Source organism: Vipera berus, assembly GCF_964194415.1.
Source record: "Vipera berus genome assembly, chromosome: 2".
Taxonomy (NCBI): Eukaryota; Metazoa; Chordata; class Lepidosauria; order Squamata; family Viperidae; genus Vipera; species Vipera berus.
Window position 1 is genome coordinate 112,256,198 of NC_138203.1, and position 15,523 is coordinate 112,271,720.

General features: G+C 43.5%; 1 protein-coding gene across 1 annotated transcript in view; it reads left to right on the forward strand.

Annotated features, from left to right (window-relative positions):
• The window catches only part of TRPC4 (transient receptor potential cation channel subfamily C member 4), a gene marked incomplete at both ends in the record, with an annotated part of 226,363 nt that overhangs the window by 85,782 nt on the left and 125,058 nt on the right, over window positions 1-15,523 (forward strand). Inside the window, one exon of the mRNA XM_081316449.1 lies at window positions 14,922-15,061. Coding sequence (XP_081172575.1) covers window positions 14,922-15,061 — 140 coding nt within the window. The remainder of the gene's footprint in view (window positions 1-14,921; window positions 15,062-15,523) is intronic.

The following is a 15,523-nucleotide window of genomic DNA, read 5'->3' on the forward strand; positions in this document are numbered from 1 at the left end:
ACGAAAAGAGCCATCCTTCTTCTCCCTGAACAGGACCGGGGCGGCCACTTTGGGTTTGGTAGGCTCAATAAATCCTCTTTCTAAGTTTTTCTTTATGAATCTTTCTATCTCCACCATTTCCTTTGGGCTCATGGCATACATCCCGGGCTTTGGGAGTTTTGCCCCAGGTTTGAATTCTATAGCACAGTCTGTGGGGTGGTGGTGGTGGAAGCTCATTTGCCCGTTCCTCACTGAAAACCTCAGCAAGGTCCTTGTATTCCTCCGGTATCTCTGGTAACCCCTTCTCTTCCCCCACTGATGCTGACTCCTCTGTTCAGGTTGGGGGTATGCTTTGGGGTTTAAAGCTCCTATGCTCCCCCTCTGGGAAGTTTAGTTCTGCTGTCCTCCAATTTATCCCGGGGTTCCATTTATTAAGCCATTCCAGTCCTAAAATCATTGGGCATTCCATGCCTGGAGCCATTACAAACGTTATGTCTTCCTCATGAGTCCCCAGGGACAGGTGAATTGGTAAAGTGGCTAGGGTAAAGTGACCCCCCCTCTGCTATTGACCCATCTAACTGGCCAAAGGAGATTGGTTGTTTTAGTCTCCGCACTGGGATGCCCAAATTCCCCACCAGCGTTGGGCTGATGAGGCAGCGGGTGCAGCCAGAGTCTATTAGGGCTTTTATTTTGACGGCTTCAGGCATAGAGGAAGCTAATATAGTCACTGTCTTAAGGATGAGTGGAATGGATCCACTTACCAATGGTTCTCCCTCCGAGCTGTCTTCTGAGGTGTCCACTGCCCCTGCAGTGTAGGCTGGAATCCAATCCCATTCCTTGGCAGGGGTTGTGGACTCTACAGCCTCTGTCCCCTTCATGGAGGATTCTTTTGGGTTGCCTTGGGACTTCCCTGGTCTCTTGGAAGGTGATGTCTCTGATTTACGCTGAGGGGCTTTTGAGCAGCATTCTGCAGCACGGTGGTCCTCTCTCCCACATTTGAAACAGCCTGTTGATTTTTTAGCTGTGGATGGTGGTTTTCCCCCCTCATGTGTTTGCTCGGGCAGCAGGCAGCCCCATGGTTTTCCCCAGTGGTGTCTCTTTAGTAGGTCTATCTCCGCCTCCTCTGCCAGGACACACCAGTCGTCGAGATGGTGTGGGTCTCCTTGAGGCAGGCAAGTATCATACAGGTCATAGTTTAGCCCGTCTTTGAAATGGCTAAGGAGGATGTCTTCCGGCCAGTTCAGCTTGCTGGCAATGGCTCGGAATTCTTGGGTATATTCAGCCACCGGCCATCTGCCCTGCCTCACCATTTTGATTCTCTCCCAGCCCTTACGATCAGCCAAAGGGTCCTTAAATGGCCTCCTCAAGGATGACATGAATCAGTTGAAGTCATTGACTTCTGGGGCGTTGGAGTCATGCAGGTTCACCACCCAGTCTGCAGCCGGTCCGTCTAAGGCAGATTGCACGATACGGATGTGGGCTTTGTCACTGGGGATGTCCTGTCTGTATTCTTCCATATAGTTGAGGACTTGGGTTAGGAAAAACCCCAAGCATGGTGGCTCTCCCCTGAATTTTGCTTCCAGGGGCAGTAGTCTTTGAATGGATTGTTGTCTGCGCAGCGAGCGGTATTGCCCCTCATCCTGACCCCCGTCCTTGGTTCAGGGGGGTGCTACTGAGGTGGCAGATTCTGGTCCAGCAGACGGCCTCAGTGTTGCAGGTTCCGGATACCCCCACTGTCTCTCCAGTTGCAGCCCCAGGCGCTGCTGCGGCTGCAGCTTTCTCCTCTCTCAGTGAGCTTAGGGTTTTCTTCATTAGGTCAATAGCTTTCTCTAGGTTCCACTCCTCTTCACTGACATGCAGGGAGCTCTCCATCTCTTGTCTCCATTCAGGTTAGTGGCCGCCCCGCCTCAGGGTCACTTTCCTCAATGCCTTTTCCCACTCGCTTTTCCTTCCAACATCCATGAACCACCGCGATTTGCAGTCATGCGTCTCTACCACCACTTCCCCAGAGGAATATGATGCTTCAGCTTCCGACCGTTGGTGGGGTTTCATTCAGGAGGAAAACTCCCTTTCCATGGGGCTTTCCTCCTTTCTTACTTCATCGTTAGACATTGTATTTTTTGCAAAGTCCCCCGGTAAGGTTTTTCCTTCCAGGTTGACTCTTAATGTAGATCTTGTCTAATGTCAGGACCCACCCCAATCCACATCTTAGGAAAGTAGAACTCTTGGAGACAGGATTGTCCTAGCAGGAACTTTTACTAAAACATGATTGACAGTGGATAAACTAAACAGGATCTGGAAATGGTGTTGCAGATTGATACTTTTAAAGTGTCCCTGAGTAAAAACCCCTCCCCTCAGTCCATTTGGTCAATCCCAGATCAATTAAGTTTCAGGTGTCAAAACCTTCCATGGGAAAAGGGATCTTCCATGCATTTACAACATTTACTTCCTCCCCTTCAAATTCCAATCAGAGATACAAACCAGAATCTCTCTCCCCCCCCTCTTTCTTTGTTCTTCTCAGTTCATAGGTTCTTTCCCTGGTCTTTCCCTGGTTTATTCAGGCAGGCTGAATAAACAACCTTGCATCTAATGGATAGGGATGGCCAATTAACATCTTCTCTTCTCCTCCTTGGGAATGGCAGAATCCAGTGAGGGGTGAGATTTAGGGTTGCACAGATAGGGGTTTAGGAATGGAATATAAATGGATTCTGACTGGCTGGGAGGCTTTGCCAGAGTTCTGTGGATTCGGCACAGGTCGGGAGCTCTGGTGGCAGGGCAGGGCTCTTGGGGAGGGATTTTTAAAGGGGAAGAGATTGACTGGGGGAAGATTTTATTTTCTCTTTTCCAGAGAGACAAGCCAAAAGGAGGGAGATTGAGGTAGGAAGTTTATTCTCTGGAGAGAGAATAAAAAGCTTTTTTGCCAACTTCTTTAGAATACAGGAATATCCTCAATCCACACTCATATATGCTCCCCCTCCCCTTTCTTATGGCAGTCTTCCAGAGGGACCTGATATACTGCCCCCCCTAAAAGAATGGAAGATCCACCTGGAGAAAATAAAATAACAAAGAGGGAGAAGAAAATAGTGGTTAAGTAATTATTGAGGCTTATCAGAGTAACAGGCATGAAAGCATTGAATTAGTCTACGAGCTTTTACATTATTCTTTTGCACCCATTCAGGCTGAGCCCCAGGGATATGGGTTCTAGATTACTAGGTACTGGGTGGCTCCCCAGTGTGTGCGTGAGTGAAGGATTTCCCTAATCTTGAAATGCAATTCTCCCTCCATCAAGATGGATTCAGGGACTGGAGGGGTGTTGGCCTTAAGGGCAAAACCACTTCTGGTTTAAGGAGGCTGCAGTGGAACACTGGGTGGACCTTTCTCTAATGATTTTGGTAATTTCAATTCCACTGTGACTGGGTTAATAATTCTTTTTATAGGAAAAGTCCCTATGTACTTTGGTCCTAACTTCTTTGAAGCTTGTAGGGACTGTAAGAATTGGGTGGACCAATGTACATGGTCCCCAATGTAGAAAGGCTTAGGTTCAACTCTCTTTTTGTCAGCTTGGGGCTTTGTACACCACCCAGGCATCTGCCAAGGCTTGGCCACATATTTTCTAACTGATTGATCCAGTTTTTCAAACGGGATTGTGGGCTGCTGGGCTGGTAGTTCAGGCATTGGGTTAAGATCCTGCCCGGTCACCACTCAAAATGGCATGAAACCTGTGCTGGTATGCACAGCATTGTTATAAGCCACTTCAGCAAATGGCAAGAGGTCAGTCCAGTCATCTTCTTGATAATTAATAAAACAATGCAAGTACTGCTCCAATACTGAGTTGTATTATGCCATTTGTCTGAGGATCATCCTGACTAAGGTTCTAGTCACCATGACTAGAACCTTAGTCAGTTCCTAAGAGGTCCAGAAAGGGTCTCCAGAACTTTCATGTGAACTGGACCCCTCTGTCCAAAATAATGTATTGTGGTGCCCCATGTGGGATGTGATGCAGGAACATTTTTGCCAATGCTTTAGCTGTGGGTATTTTCTGGCAGGGGATGAAGTGGACCTGCTTGGAGAATAAGTTGGTCACAACCCAAATTACAGTGTTTACCGAGCTTTCGTGGAGCTTCACAATAAAATCCATGGAAATCTCTCTCCAGGGTCTTGAAGGTTCAGCTACTGTTTGGAGTAGCCCAGGCATTTTTCCCTGCCTCCATTTTGCTGAAGCACAAATGGGGCAGCTGGAAACATAACTTTCAATGGCTTTTTTGTGTCAGGGCCACCAGAACTGTCTTTTGAGAAGGTGTAGGGTTTTCGCAAACCCAAAATGTCCCATGTTCAAATCGTGGCAAATTTGCATAGTCCTTAGTTCTTTGATTAGCTGGCATGTATAGTTTTCTGGGTACCCATGCCAGTCTATCCTGCATGGAGCAGAGGTTTTTGTGGCTGCAGAACCATTTGTTTCTAAGGCTTTTTAAAATTTGGCTGCAATAACATTGTCCATGGATATTTTTTCCCTTTCTGCTGCACTTTGGTGGTTACCTGGGCAACCAGCTGTTTTACAGAAAGAAGGGGCTTTAGTAATTCCACCCTGAAGCTTTTGTATTGTGGCATTCTTGATAGAGCATTAGCAAAGAAGTTTTTTTCCCCTGGTAGGTAGCACATGGTGAAATTGAACCAGTGGAAGTATTGAGCCTACTGTGCTTGCTTTGGAAACAATTTGGGGGTGGGGTTCTCAGAGCTTCCAGGTTTTTGTGATCAGTCCAGACCTGGAATGGGATTTTGCTACCTTCTAGGAAGTGCCTTCATCATGAAATGCATCGCTTGATTCATGAGGGCGTCTGCACAGTCAGGCTCTTCATCGTCAATATCAAACATCTCTAGCTGTCTCCTCCATTCGTGCTGGTAACTGCCTCGGGTAAGGGTGACTCCCTTTGTCATCCTCTCCCAGTCTTCCTTCTTCCCCATGCCAATGGACTACCTTGGTTTTGAGGAGTCCCCCAGGCTAGCAGCTTCCTCCGTCACTTCAATGGAGTTTTTGTGGGGGTGAGTTTTGACATTGTCTTCTCCACAGTACTCTTCTTCTTCTTGATCATTGCCTTGATGAGACATCTCTTGCATAGTAGGGCAGGTGCCTCTCTGCCTCACTTTTCAGATTCTGCCTAATAATAATAATAATAATAATAATAATAATAATAATAATAATAATAATAATAATAATAATAATTTAATTGTAAGGACCTGCCTCAGCTATTCCCCCAGGAAAGCACACTCAGGAAACAAGCATTGTGTCAAGGTTCCAACTAATGAAACCAAATAAATCAGAACTCCAAGGCTTCAAGTTTCCTCAAAACACCTGTTTATTGCTCTCTCTCCACTTTCTTATGGCAGCATTCCATAGGGACCTGATACATATTTTGCAAATCAGAATAACATTAGTCTTTTTCCATGGCTATTTTTTCATGACTAGTTCATTTACAAATTAAACATTTCAAACTTTTCAAAATGTTCTAAAATGTGAAAGATTTTTCCAAAAATTATTAAAAATTAATTTTTAAAACAAAAATTTAAAAGTTCTAAGTCATTTCAAATTTTCAGGACTAAAAATGAAATTTAAAAATTTAAAAGAATTTTTTCAGACATTTAAAAAAATTCATTAAATATTAAAATTTTCAAACATTTTCAAATTCCCAAAAATTTAGATTTAAAAAAAAATAAAAATAAAATTTTCTATTTTAAATATTAGTCTTTTAAAATAACAACAGTCAAAAGGGATGTTGGAGGTCTTCTAGTCCAATTCCCTGCACAAGCAGGAAACCCAATTCCATTCTGGAGAAATGGCTGTCCAATCTCTTCTTAAAGACCTCCAGTGATGGAGCACCCACAACTTCTGAATGCAAACAGTTCTACTGCTTAATTGTTCTGTCATTTTTAGCAGTTCTTAGTTCCCTTTTGATCCTTCCTGTGGCTAATGTTTACATAGAACTTAAATGCAAGTGCACAGCTGTGTTAAAAATGACAGATGAATAAAAGCTGAAAGGAAAAAAATAAAATCTCAGGTGAAAAGAAAAAATAGTATCTCAGCTGAGAGTAAAAAATTTAATATCAGCTTGAATTTAGTGTAAAAGATTGTAAAAAAATAATGTCAGGGCTGCTTCTACTCAAATCTTAAGAAAATAAAATCCTTCACTTCACTGATTTAGAGAAAAAGGTACTTTTAGTAAGAAAGTAGTAACTGCAGTTAATTCAGACAAGATCTGAGGCAAAATAAGCATCTAATTGTAAAAAAACCCCAAACCCCATTGTGTGGTTTATGCAGCTCGGGAGGGGACACGAGGCTGGCTCCAGGCGGTAATAACTGTTTCTTTGAGAGAGGGTAGCTTCCCTGCTGCCTTGAAGGAGGCGGTGGTGAGGCCCCTCCTCAAGAGACCTGCCCTGGACCCGGCCATTTTGAAAAACTATCGTCCGGTCTCCAACCTTCGCTTTTTAGCGAAGGTTGTTGAGAGTGTGGTGGCACATCAGCTTCCTCCATTCCTGGAGGAAGCGGATTATCTGGACCCATACCAATCGGGCTTCAGGCCCGGGTACAGCACGGAGACGGCATTGGTCGCACTGGTGAATGATCTCTGGCGGGGTTGCTCCTCTGTCCTAGTCCTATTAGACCTCTCAGCGGCTTTTGATACCATTGACCATGGTATCCTACTGCGGCGCCTCAGGGGGTTGGGAGTGGGTGGCACTGTTTTACAGTGGTTCTCCTCCTACCTCCTGGGTCGTTCGCAGTCGGTGTTGGCAGGGGGGCAGAGGTCAGCCTCGAGGCCTCTCGTTTGTGGAGTCCCTCGGGGGTCAGTCCTCTCACCCCTTCTGTTCAACATCTATATGAAGCCGCTGGGTGAGATCATTCATGGTTTTGGGGTGGGGTATCATCAGTATGCTGATGATACCCAGCTTTTTATTTCGACCCCAAACCACCCCAGTGATGCCCTCGCCATGATGTCCCATTGCCTGGAGGCGCTGAGGGTCTGGATGGGGAGGAACAGGCTTCGTCTAAATCCCGACAAGACCGAGTGGCTGTGCATACCGGCATCTCGGGTTGTCCACTCTATTCCATCTTTATCTATAGGGGTTGAGGTGTTACCCCCCATAGATAGGGCTCGCAACTTGGATGTCCTCTTTGACTCACAGCTCAGTTTAGAAGATCATATAGGAGCTGTGACCAGGGGGGCTTTTGCCCAGGTTCACCTGGTGCACCAGTTGCAGCCCTATTTGGACCGAGATGCCCTACGCACAGTCACTCATGCGCTCGTGACCTCTCGGATAGACTACTGCAATGCTCTCTACATGGGGCTGCCCTTGTAGAGGCTCCAGCTGGTGCAGAATGGGGCTGCCCTTGTAGAGGCTCCAGCTGGTGCAGAATGCGGCCGCACGAGTTGTGATGGGGGTCTCCCGATACTCCCATGTAACACCTCTGCTCCACGAGCTGCATTGGCTTCCAGTTGTCTTCCGGGTGAGATTCAAGGTGCTGGTGATGACCTATAAAGCCCTAAATGACATGGGTCCAGATTATTTACGGGAGCACCTTTTGCCGGTGTTAACTTCCCATCGTCCTGTGCACGACACGTTCTGAGAGGGCCTCCTCAGGGTGCCGTCGGTCAGGGAATGCCGACTGGCGGCCCCCAGGGGGAGAGCATTCTCTGTGGGTGCGCCTGCCCTCTGGAACCAGCTTCCTGTTGAGCTCCGGATGGCTCCTGACCTTCGCTCTTTTCGCGGCGACCTGAAGACTTGGCTATTTGAACTTACCGGCCTGAACTGAGGGATTGGGGTTTTAGATTTTAAATTTTAAATTTTAAATTTTAGAACATGTTTTATTGTTTAGGGCCACTTGGTTTAATTTATTTTAATTTTTGTATATTATGTGTTGTATATAGTGTTTTAATTGCCCTGTACACTGCCCCGAGTCTTTCGGGAGAGGAGCGGTATATAAATCCAAATAATAAATAATAATAAATAATAATAAATCCACTCCCCGGCTGCGCGTGTGCAGGACTGCCCTGCCGGCTCCCGCCCAACGCTCTTCCCTCTTGAGGCAGCATCCCCGAGGACTCCTTAGGAGCCGGGGAGCGATGCTGCCTCAAGAGGGAAGGGCGTCGGGCGGGAGCCGGCAGGGCAGTCCTGCACACGCGTGCACTCCCCGGCTGCTAAGGAGTGCTTCTTAACAGCCGGGGAGCGCGCGCGTGCGCAGGACTGCCCTGCCGGCTCCCACCAGACACCAGCCTGCCCTGCTTCCTCCACAGTGAGAGAGGAGGGCGTGCCTTCCCAGGCTCGCTGATTTTCCGGTGTATAAGACGAAAAAACTTGAAAATCATCTCAAAAGTTGGGGGGTCGTCTTATATGCCCAGTCGTCTTATACACCGGAAAATACGGTAACTTTAACTTTTAAAGCACAAACTTGTATAAAATCTATTAATTACAAATAGCCATTTCCAGGAAAAATGGTATCAATTCAATTATGATTGGTGAAGAATAATAATGTATTGTTAATGGTTTTCAGTTATCATAAAGTATCCATCGCTTTTCAGCAGAACTTCAACTGTTCAAAGCTGCTGGGAAGTGCTACATGCTGTAAGTTTTGGAAGGGCTGCACCAAAAAAGTAGCTAGAGCCCTGATTGGTTTGCATTGTATTTGAACTGCATTTGGGGCCCTGATTGGATCTCCATCGCTTTTCAGCAGAATTTCAACTGTTCAGAGCTTCTGGGAAGTGCTACATGCTGTAAGTTTTGGAAGGGCTGCACCAAAAAAGTAGCAGCCCACGGACCTAACGGCGCGCGGATTATATAACTAAAAATCAAAAACAGCAGTGGTACATTCAGGGCAAGTGCATCTGAGATTCGTTGTAACTCAGCATGTCTGGCTTAGTTCAGTGCAACACTTGTTTTGCAGCTGTCTTTCGCAGTACCCTTTTCAAACTTAGAAACTGTCCTATCTGTAAACAAATCACTCATCTACAAGGACAGATTATTTATCTAGGGTCTGTAATCTGTGCTCTTCAGGAAGAAATTAGGTGCCCAGTTCAGCCCTTCTACCCTATTGAGCCTCCGTGCTATCAGCCCCCTCTACCACAAAGATCCTGCAGAAGAAGGGCAGTGTGGACAACCGTGGGATCTGGCAGGGTGAGATCTGTGAACCATAAACCCAAAGCTTTTGCTGTGTCCCTACACAACAGATACAGTGCCCTTTCTGACCTTAATAGGGACATTAAGGAGACAGGTAAAGGTATCTGTGATAATAACTCAAATAAGCAGGGGATCGTGGTCCAAGATGAAAAACTTGTTTTCGACAGGGAGAAGTGTGAATCTGGTATTACACACCAGTCATGAAAGAACAGAAAGGCATCCAAAAAGAGAAGCCACCTTCTGGTTGGTGATTCAATTATAAGGGATGTAAATTTAGGAAAGGACACAGAGGTTTTGAAAGAGGTCAGGTGTCTTTCAGGTGTATTTCTAAAATAATCAAGAATGCCAGCAAGGACTGTGATGTGGAGGCTATTGTACATCTTGGCACTAACGATCTGTCCCAAAATGATGTACTCTCTGTGCAGAATGATTTCCAGAGCTTGGGGCAGGAACTTAGCAGAATAGGCTGTAGGCTTACTTTTTCAGAGGTTTTACCAGTGTATAAGGAACAAAATGGAAAAGGCCAGCATATAGCAGAATTTAATATGTGGTTAAAGGAGTGGTGTAAAGGAGAAGGCTTTGGTTATATTAGTGACAATGTCTGTAGCTGGTCCAATGAAAAAATGTATAGAAGAGATGGTCTGCATCCATCCAAGAAAGGGACTGAGTTACTTGGCAATAAAATCACAGCTTTTTTGGAGGAACATTTAAACTAAGTAATGGGGATACTGAGTTAATTGATATAGAACATCACTGTCCCTGGCAATCTAAGAAAATAGGGGAAGCCAGGCACCACACAAGTTATGCAGCAAGTAAACACAGGGTCAGCCATAAAGGACTCAAATGTCTATACACATAGTATGAACAGTAAGCAGGGTGAACTAGAAATTCAGGTACATGAGGGCAGATATGATATTGTTGCCATTACAGAAACATGGTGGGACGAAACCTACAAATAGAACACACAGCTAGAGGGATTTAAACTATTTAAAAGAAACAGACTAAACAAAAGAGGAGGTGGAGTTGCTCTCTATATAAGAAATAACTTTATCTCTACAGAAATAGAGCACAACAATGACGAAAACTGTAAACCTGAATGCATTTGGGTCAATATAAAAGGGGGGGAAATGACATTGCCATAGGTGTATACTATAGGCCGCCCAACCAAGCAGAGGAAATAGATGAACTTTTTGCTAGTCAGCTAACTAAGGTATGTAAGAAGCACATCACAATAGTAATGGGGGACTTTAATTACCCTGATATCAACTGGGAGACAAACTCTGCACCAAGTGGAAGATCAAACAGATTCCTGTCAAACCTAGCAGACAACTTTCTCTCCCAAAAAGTAGAGAAGGGAACTAGGGGATTAGCCATATTGGATTTAATTCTCACAAACAGAGATGAAATGATAGAAGGTGTCGAAGCCACAGGAACCTTGGGGGGAAGTGATCATGCAATATTGGAATTCAACATTCTGGAGGCACAAGCAATAGAACACAGCCAAACTAGAGTCTTGGACTTTAAAAGAGCTAATTTCAATAAACTTAGAGAGACCATGGGAAGAATTCTATGGATGAGAATCCTAAAGGGGAAAACAAGAAGCTTGGGAAATTTTGAAAAGTGAGATAATAAAGGCCCAGTCTAGTACAATACCAACAAAGAAGAAAAATAACAGCTCTCAAAAGAAACCAGCATGGCTACATAAAGAACTCTCTGATAAATTGAAAGATAAAAAGGACAAGTATAAGAATTGGAAAGAGGGGTACATAACTAAGTCAGAATATCAGCAAATAGCCCGTGCCTGCAAAGATGAAGTGAGGAAAGCTAAGGCTCAAAATGAACTAAGGCTTGCGACCAAAGTCAAAAATAACAAAAAATGCTTCTTTCAACATATAAAAAACAAGAAAAAAGTTAAGGAAATGATTGGTCCATTAGTGGGGGAAAGTGGCAAGAAGGTGACAAGCAATAGGGAGAAAGCAGAACTATTTAACTCGTTTTTTGCATCTGTCTTTACACAAAGGGAAAAAAAACAGTCCAACCTACCAAAACCAGTGCCAAAAAAAACAATTAAAAACACAAGTTAAAATACTCAAGAAAATGGTAAGTGAACACCTGTCCAGCCTAGACAAGTTCAAATCACCAGGACCAGATGGATTACACCCCAAAGTTCTCAAGGAACTGGCAGACGTGATCTCAGAACCACTGAACTATATTTTTCAAAGATCCTGCAGCACTGGGAAACTACCAGAGGACTGGAAGAGAGCTGATGTAGTTCCCATCTTCAAAAAAGGGGAAAAAATAGATCCAGGAAACTACAGACCTATCAGCCTGACCTCAATACCTGGGAAGATTCTGGAAAAGATAATCAAACAACAAATCAGCGAACACCTTGATGCGAACAAAGTTATCACTAAAAGTCAACATGGGTTTGTCAAAAACAGATCATGCCAGACAAATCTTATTACATTTTTTGACCAAGTGACAGAATTAGTGGACCAGAGGAATGCAGTAGATATAATTTACTTGGACTTCAGTAAGGCATTTGATAAAGTAGATCACAACCTACTACTTGATAAGATAGAAAAATGTGGGTTAGATAGCATCACCACCAGATGGATTCGTAGCTGGCTGACAGGCCGTACTCAGCGTGTAGTCCTCAATGGAACTGCATCTACATGGAAGGAAGTGTGTAGTGGGGTGCCCCAGGGCTCTGTTCTGGGCCCAGTGCTCTTCAATATCTTCATTAATGATTTGGATGAGGGGATAGATGGGGAACTCATCAAATTTGCAGACGACACCAAGCTGGCAGGAATAGCCAATACTCCAGAAGATACAGAAGGATCTGGACAGACTTGAACACTGGGCACTATCTAACAAAATGAAATTCAATGGTGAAAAAAGTAAGGTTCGACATTTAGGAAGGAAAAATCAAATGCACAGGTATAGTATAGGTGGTACCTTGCTCAATAGTAGTAACTGTGAGAGGGATCTCGGAGTCCTAGTAGACAATCACTTCAATATGAGCCAGCAGTGTGCTGCAGCTGCCAAAAAAGCCAACACAGTGCTAGGCTGCCTTAACAGAGGGATAGAATCAAGATCAAGTGAAGTACTAATACCACTTTACAATGCTTTGGTAAGGCCATACCTGGAATACTGCATCCAGTTTTGGTCACCACGATGTAAAAAAGATGTCGAGACTCTAGAAAGGGTACAGAGAAGAGCAACAAAGATGATTAGGGGGCTGGAGGCTAAAACATATAGGGAATGGTTGCTGGAATTGGGTATGTGTAGTTTAACGAAGAGAAGAGTGAGGGGTGACATGATAGCAGTGTTCCACTATCTCAGGGGCTACCACAAAGAAGAGGGAGTCAAGCTATTCTCCAAAGCACCTGAAAGCAGGATAAGAAGCAACGGATGGAAACTAGTCAAGGAGAGAAGCAACCTAGAACTAAGGAGAAACTTCCTGACAGTTAGAACAATTAACCAGTGGAACAACCTGCCTCCAGAGGTGGTGAATGCTCCAACACTGGAGGTTTTTAAGAAGAGACTGGACAGCCATTTGCCTGAAATGGTATAAGGTTTCCTGCCTGAGCAGGGGGTTGGACTAGATGACCTCCAAGGTCCCTTCCAACTTCTTCTTCTTCTTCTTCTTCTTCTTCTTCTTCTTATTATTATTATTATTATTATTATTATTATTATTATTATTATTATTATTATTATTATTATTATTATTATTATTATTAATCTATTTTCTGACAATAGTTAATTGTAAATGAGTAAAATTTTCATCATACAATTTCACTTGAGTGCCATTTACCTGACACATGAACATCTACAGAAACTCGAAAAATTAGAATATCGTGCAAAAGTTTATTTATTTCAGTAATGCAACTTAAAAGGGGAAACTGATATATGAGATATTACATGCAAAGCAAGATAGTTCAAGCCATGATTTGTCATAATTGTGGTGATTATGGCTTACAGCTCATGAAAACCCCAAATCCATAATCTCAGAAAATTAGAATATTACATGCAATCAATAAAACAAGGAGTGTACATAGAACAATATCGGACCTCTGAAAAATATAAGCATGCATATACTCAGTACTTGATTTGGGCTCCTTTTGCAGCAATTACTGCCTCAATGCGGCGTGGCATGGAAGCTATCAGCCTGTGGCACTGCTCAGGTGTTATGGAAGACCAGGTTGCTTCAATAGCGGCCTTCAGCTCTTCTGCATTGTTCGGTCTCATGTCTCTCATCTTTCTCTTGGCAATGCCCCATAGATTCTCTATGGGGTTCAGGTCAGGCAGGTTTGCTGGCCAATCAAGCACAGTAATCCCACGATCATTGAACCTGGTTTTGGTGCTTTTGGCAGTGTGGGCAGGTGCCAAGTCCTGCTGGAAAATGAAGTCAGCATCCCCATAAAGCTCGTCTGCGGAAGGAAGCATGAAGTGCTCCAAAAATCTCCTGGTAGATGGCTGCATTGACCCTGGACTTAATTAAGCACAGTGGACCAACACCAGCAGATGACCTGGCTCCCCAAATCATCACAGACTGTGGAAACTTCACACTGGACTTCAAGCATCTTGCAGTGTGTGCCTCTCCATTCTTCCTCCAGACTCTGGGTCCTTGCTTTCTAAATGAGATGCAGAAGTTGCTCTCATCAGAAAAGAGGACTTTGGACCACTGAGCAACAGACCAGGTCTGTTTTTCTTTAACCCAGGTAAGACGCTTCTGACGTTGTTTGTTGTTCAGGAACGGCTTGACAAGAGGAATATGACATTTGAAGCCCACGTCCAGGATCCGTCTGTGTGTGGTGGCTCTTGATGCACTGACTCCAGCCTCAGTCCACTCCTTGTGAAAGTCCCCAACACTTTTGAATGGCCTTTTCCTGACAATCCTCTCCAGGCTGCGGTCATCCCTGATGCTTGTGCACCTTTTTCTTCCACACTTTTCCCTTCCACATAACTTTCTATTAATGTGCTTTGATACAGCACTTTGGGAACATCCAACTTCTTTTGCAATTACCTTTATGGCTTTCCCTCCTTATGGAGGGTGTCAATGATGGTTTTCTGCACAACTGTCAGGTCAGCAGTCTTCCCCATGATTGTGATTCCTACTGAACCAGACTGAGAGACCATTTAAAGGCTCAGGAACCCTTTGCAGGTGTTATGGCTTAATTAGCTGATTAGAGTGGGACACTTTGAGCCTAGAATATTGCACCTTTTCACAATATTCTAATTTTCTGAGATTGTGGATTTGGGGTTTTCATGAGCTGTAAGCCATAATCATCACAATTATGACAATTATGAACTATCTTGCTTTGCATGTAATTAGTCTATCTCATATATTAGTTTCCCCTTTTAAGTTACATTACTGAAATAAATGAACTTTTGCACGATATTCTAATTGTTCAAGTTTCACCTGTACATTTCCTTGAAAATAAAAAGATTGTATAACCAGTGAATTTATTCATTGATTATTACACACACCTTTTTAAGGACAGGTATAAATCTGAGGTCTCACTTTTAAACCAGTGGGAGTGAAAGTTTAACAGAAGCCACTGATGCTTGACAACTTTATATCTGAACCTATCCGATCTGATTTGCAAATATCTAGATGGAGATTACAGTTAGAGTTTTCTGTAACTTTTTATTGCCGTTAGGTAGCTTGTAGATTTCTGTAGCCCTGATTCTATTCATTATGGAAACTTCAATTAAAATGATTACTTAAATAATTAGTGATGTAGTTAATCTTTGCCTTTTTATATTTATAGGCTTTATTTGGGGTGAAATTAAACAAATGTGGGATGGCGGCCTGCAAGATTACATTCATGACTGGTGGAATCTGATGGATTTTGTTATGAACTCTCTATACCTGGCAACAATATCACTGAAAATAGTTGCATTTTCAAAGGTAACAAACTCTTAACAAATACTAGATGCTTGACATTTTCTTTGGATGTATTCTGCTCCATATCTATTCTTTTTAATCAAAAGAATTACAGGTAGTTCTTGTTTAGCTACTATAGTTGGGGCTCACAACTTGGTCATTAAGCAAAACAGTCACTAAGTGAAAACACAGCTGTTCTTATGATCTTATTTCAGCTTTCCTTTGCTTTACAAACCTGTGAAGATCATAAATGTGAGGGCTGACCATAAAGTACTTTTCATCACTGTTGTAACTGAATTGTCTCTAAATGGGGCAGTTGCTAAACAAGTTGATAAGTGCTCACCATCTCAGTTTATGATGACAAATTCTCTTAAGTTTATACTTAGGTTTATTTAGACATCCAATGTCCAGGACCAAAGACTGTAGGAAATTGTTTTTGTTTCCTAGAAATAAACTAACTCTACAGTCCTATACAGCCATACAAGT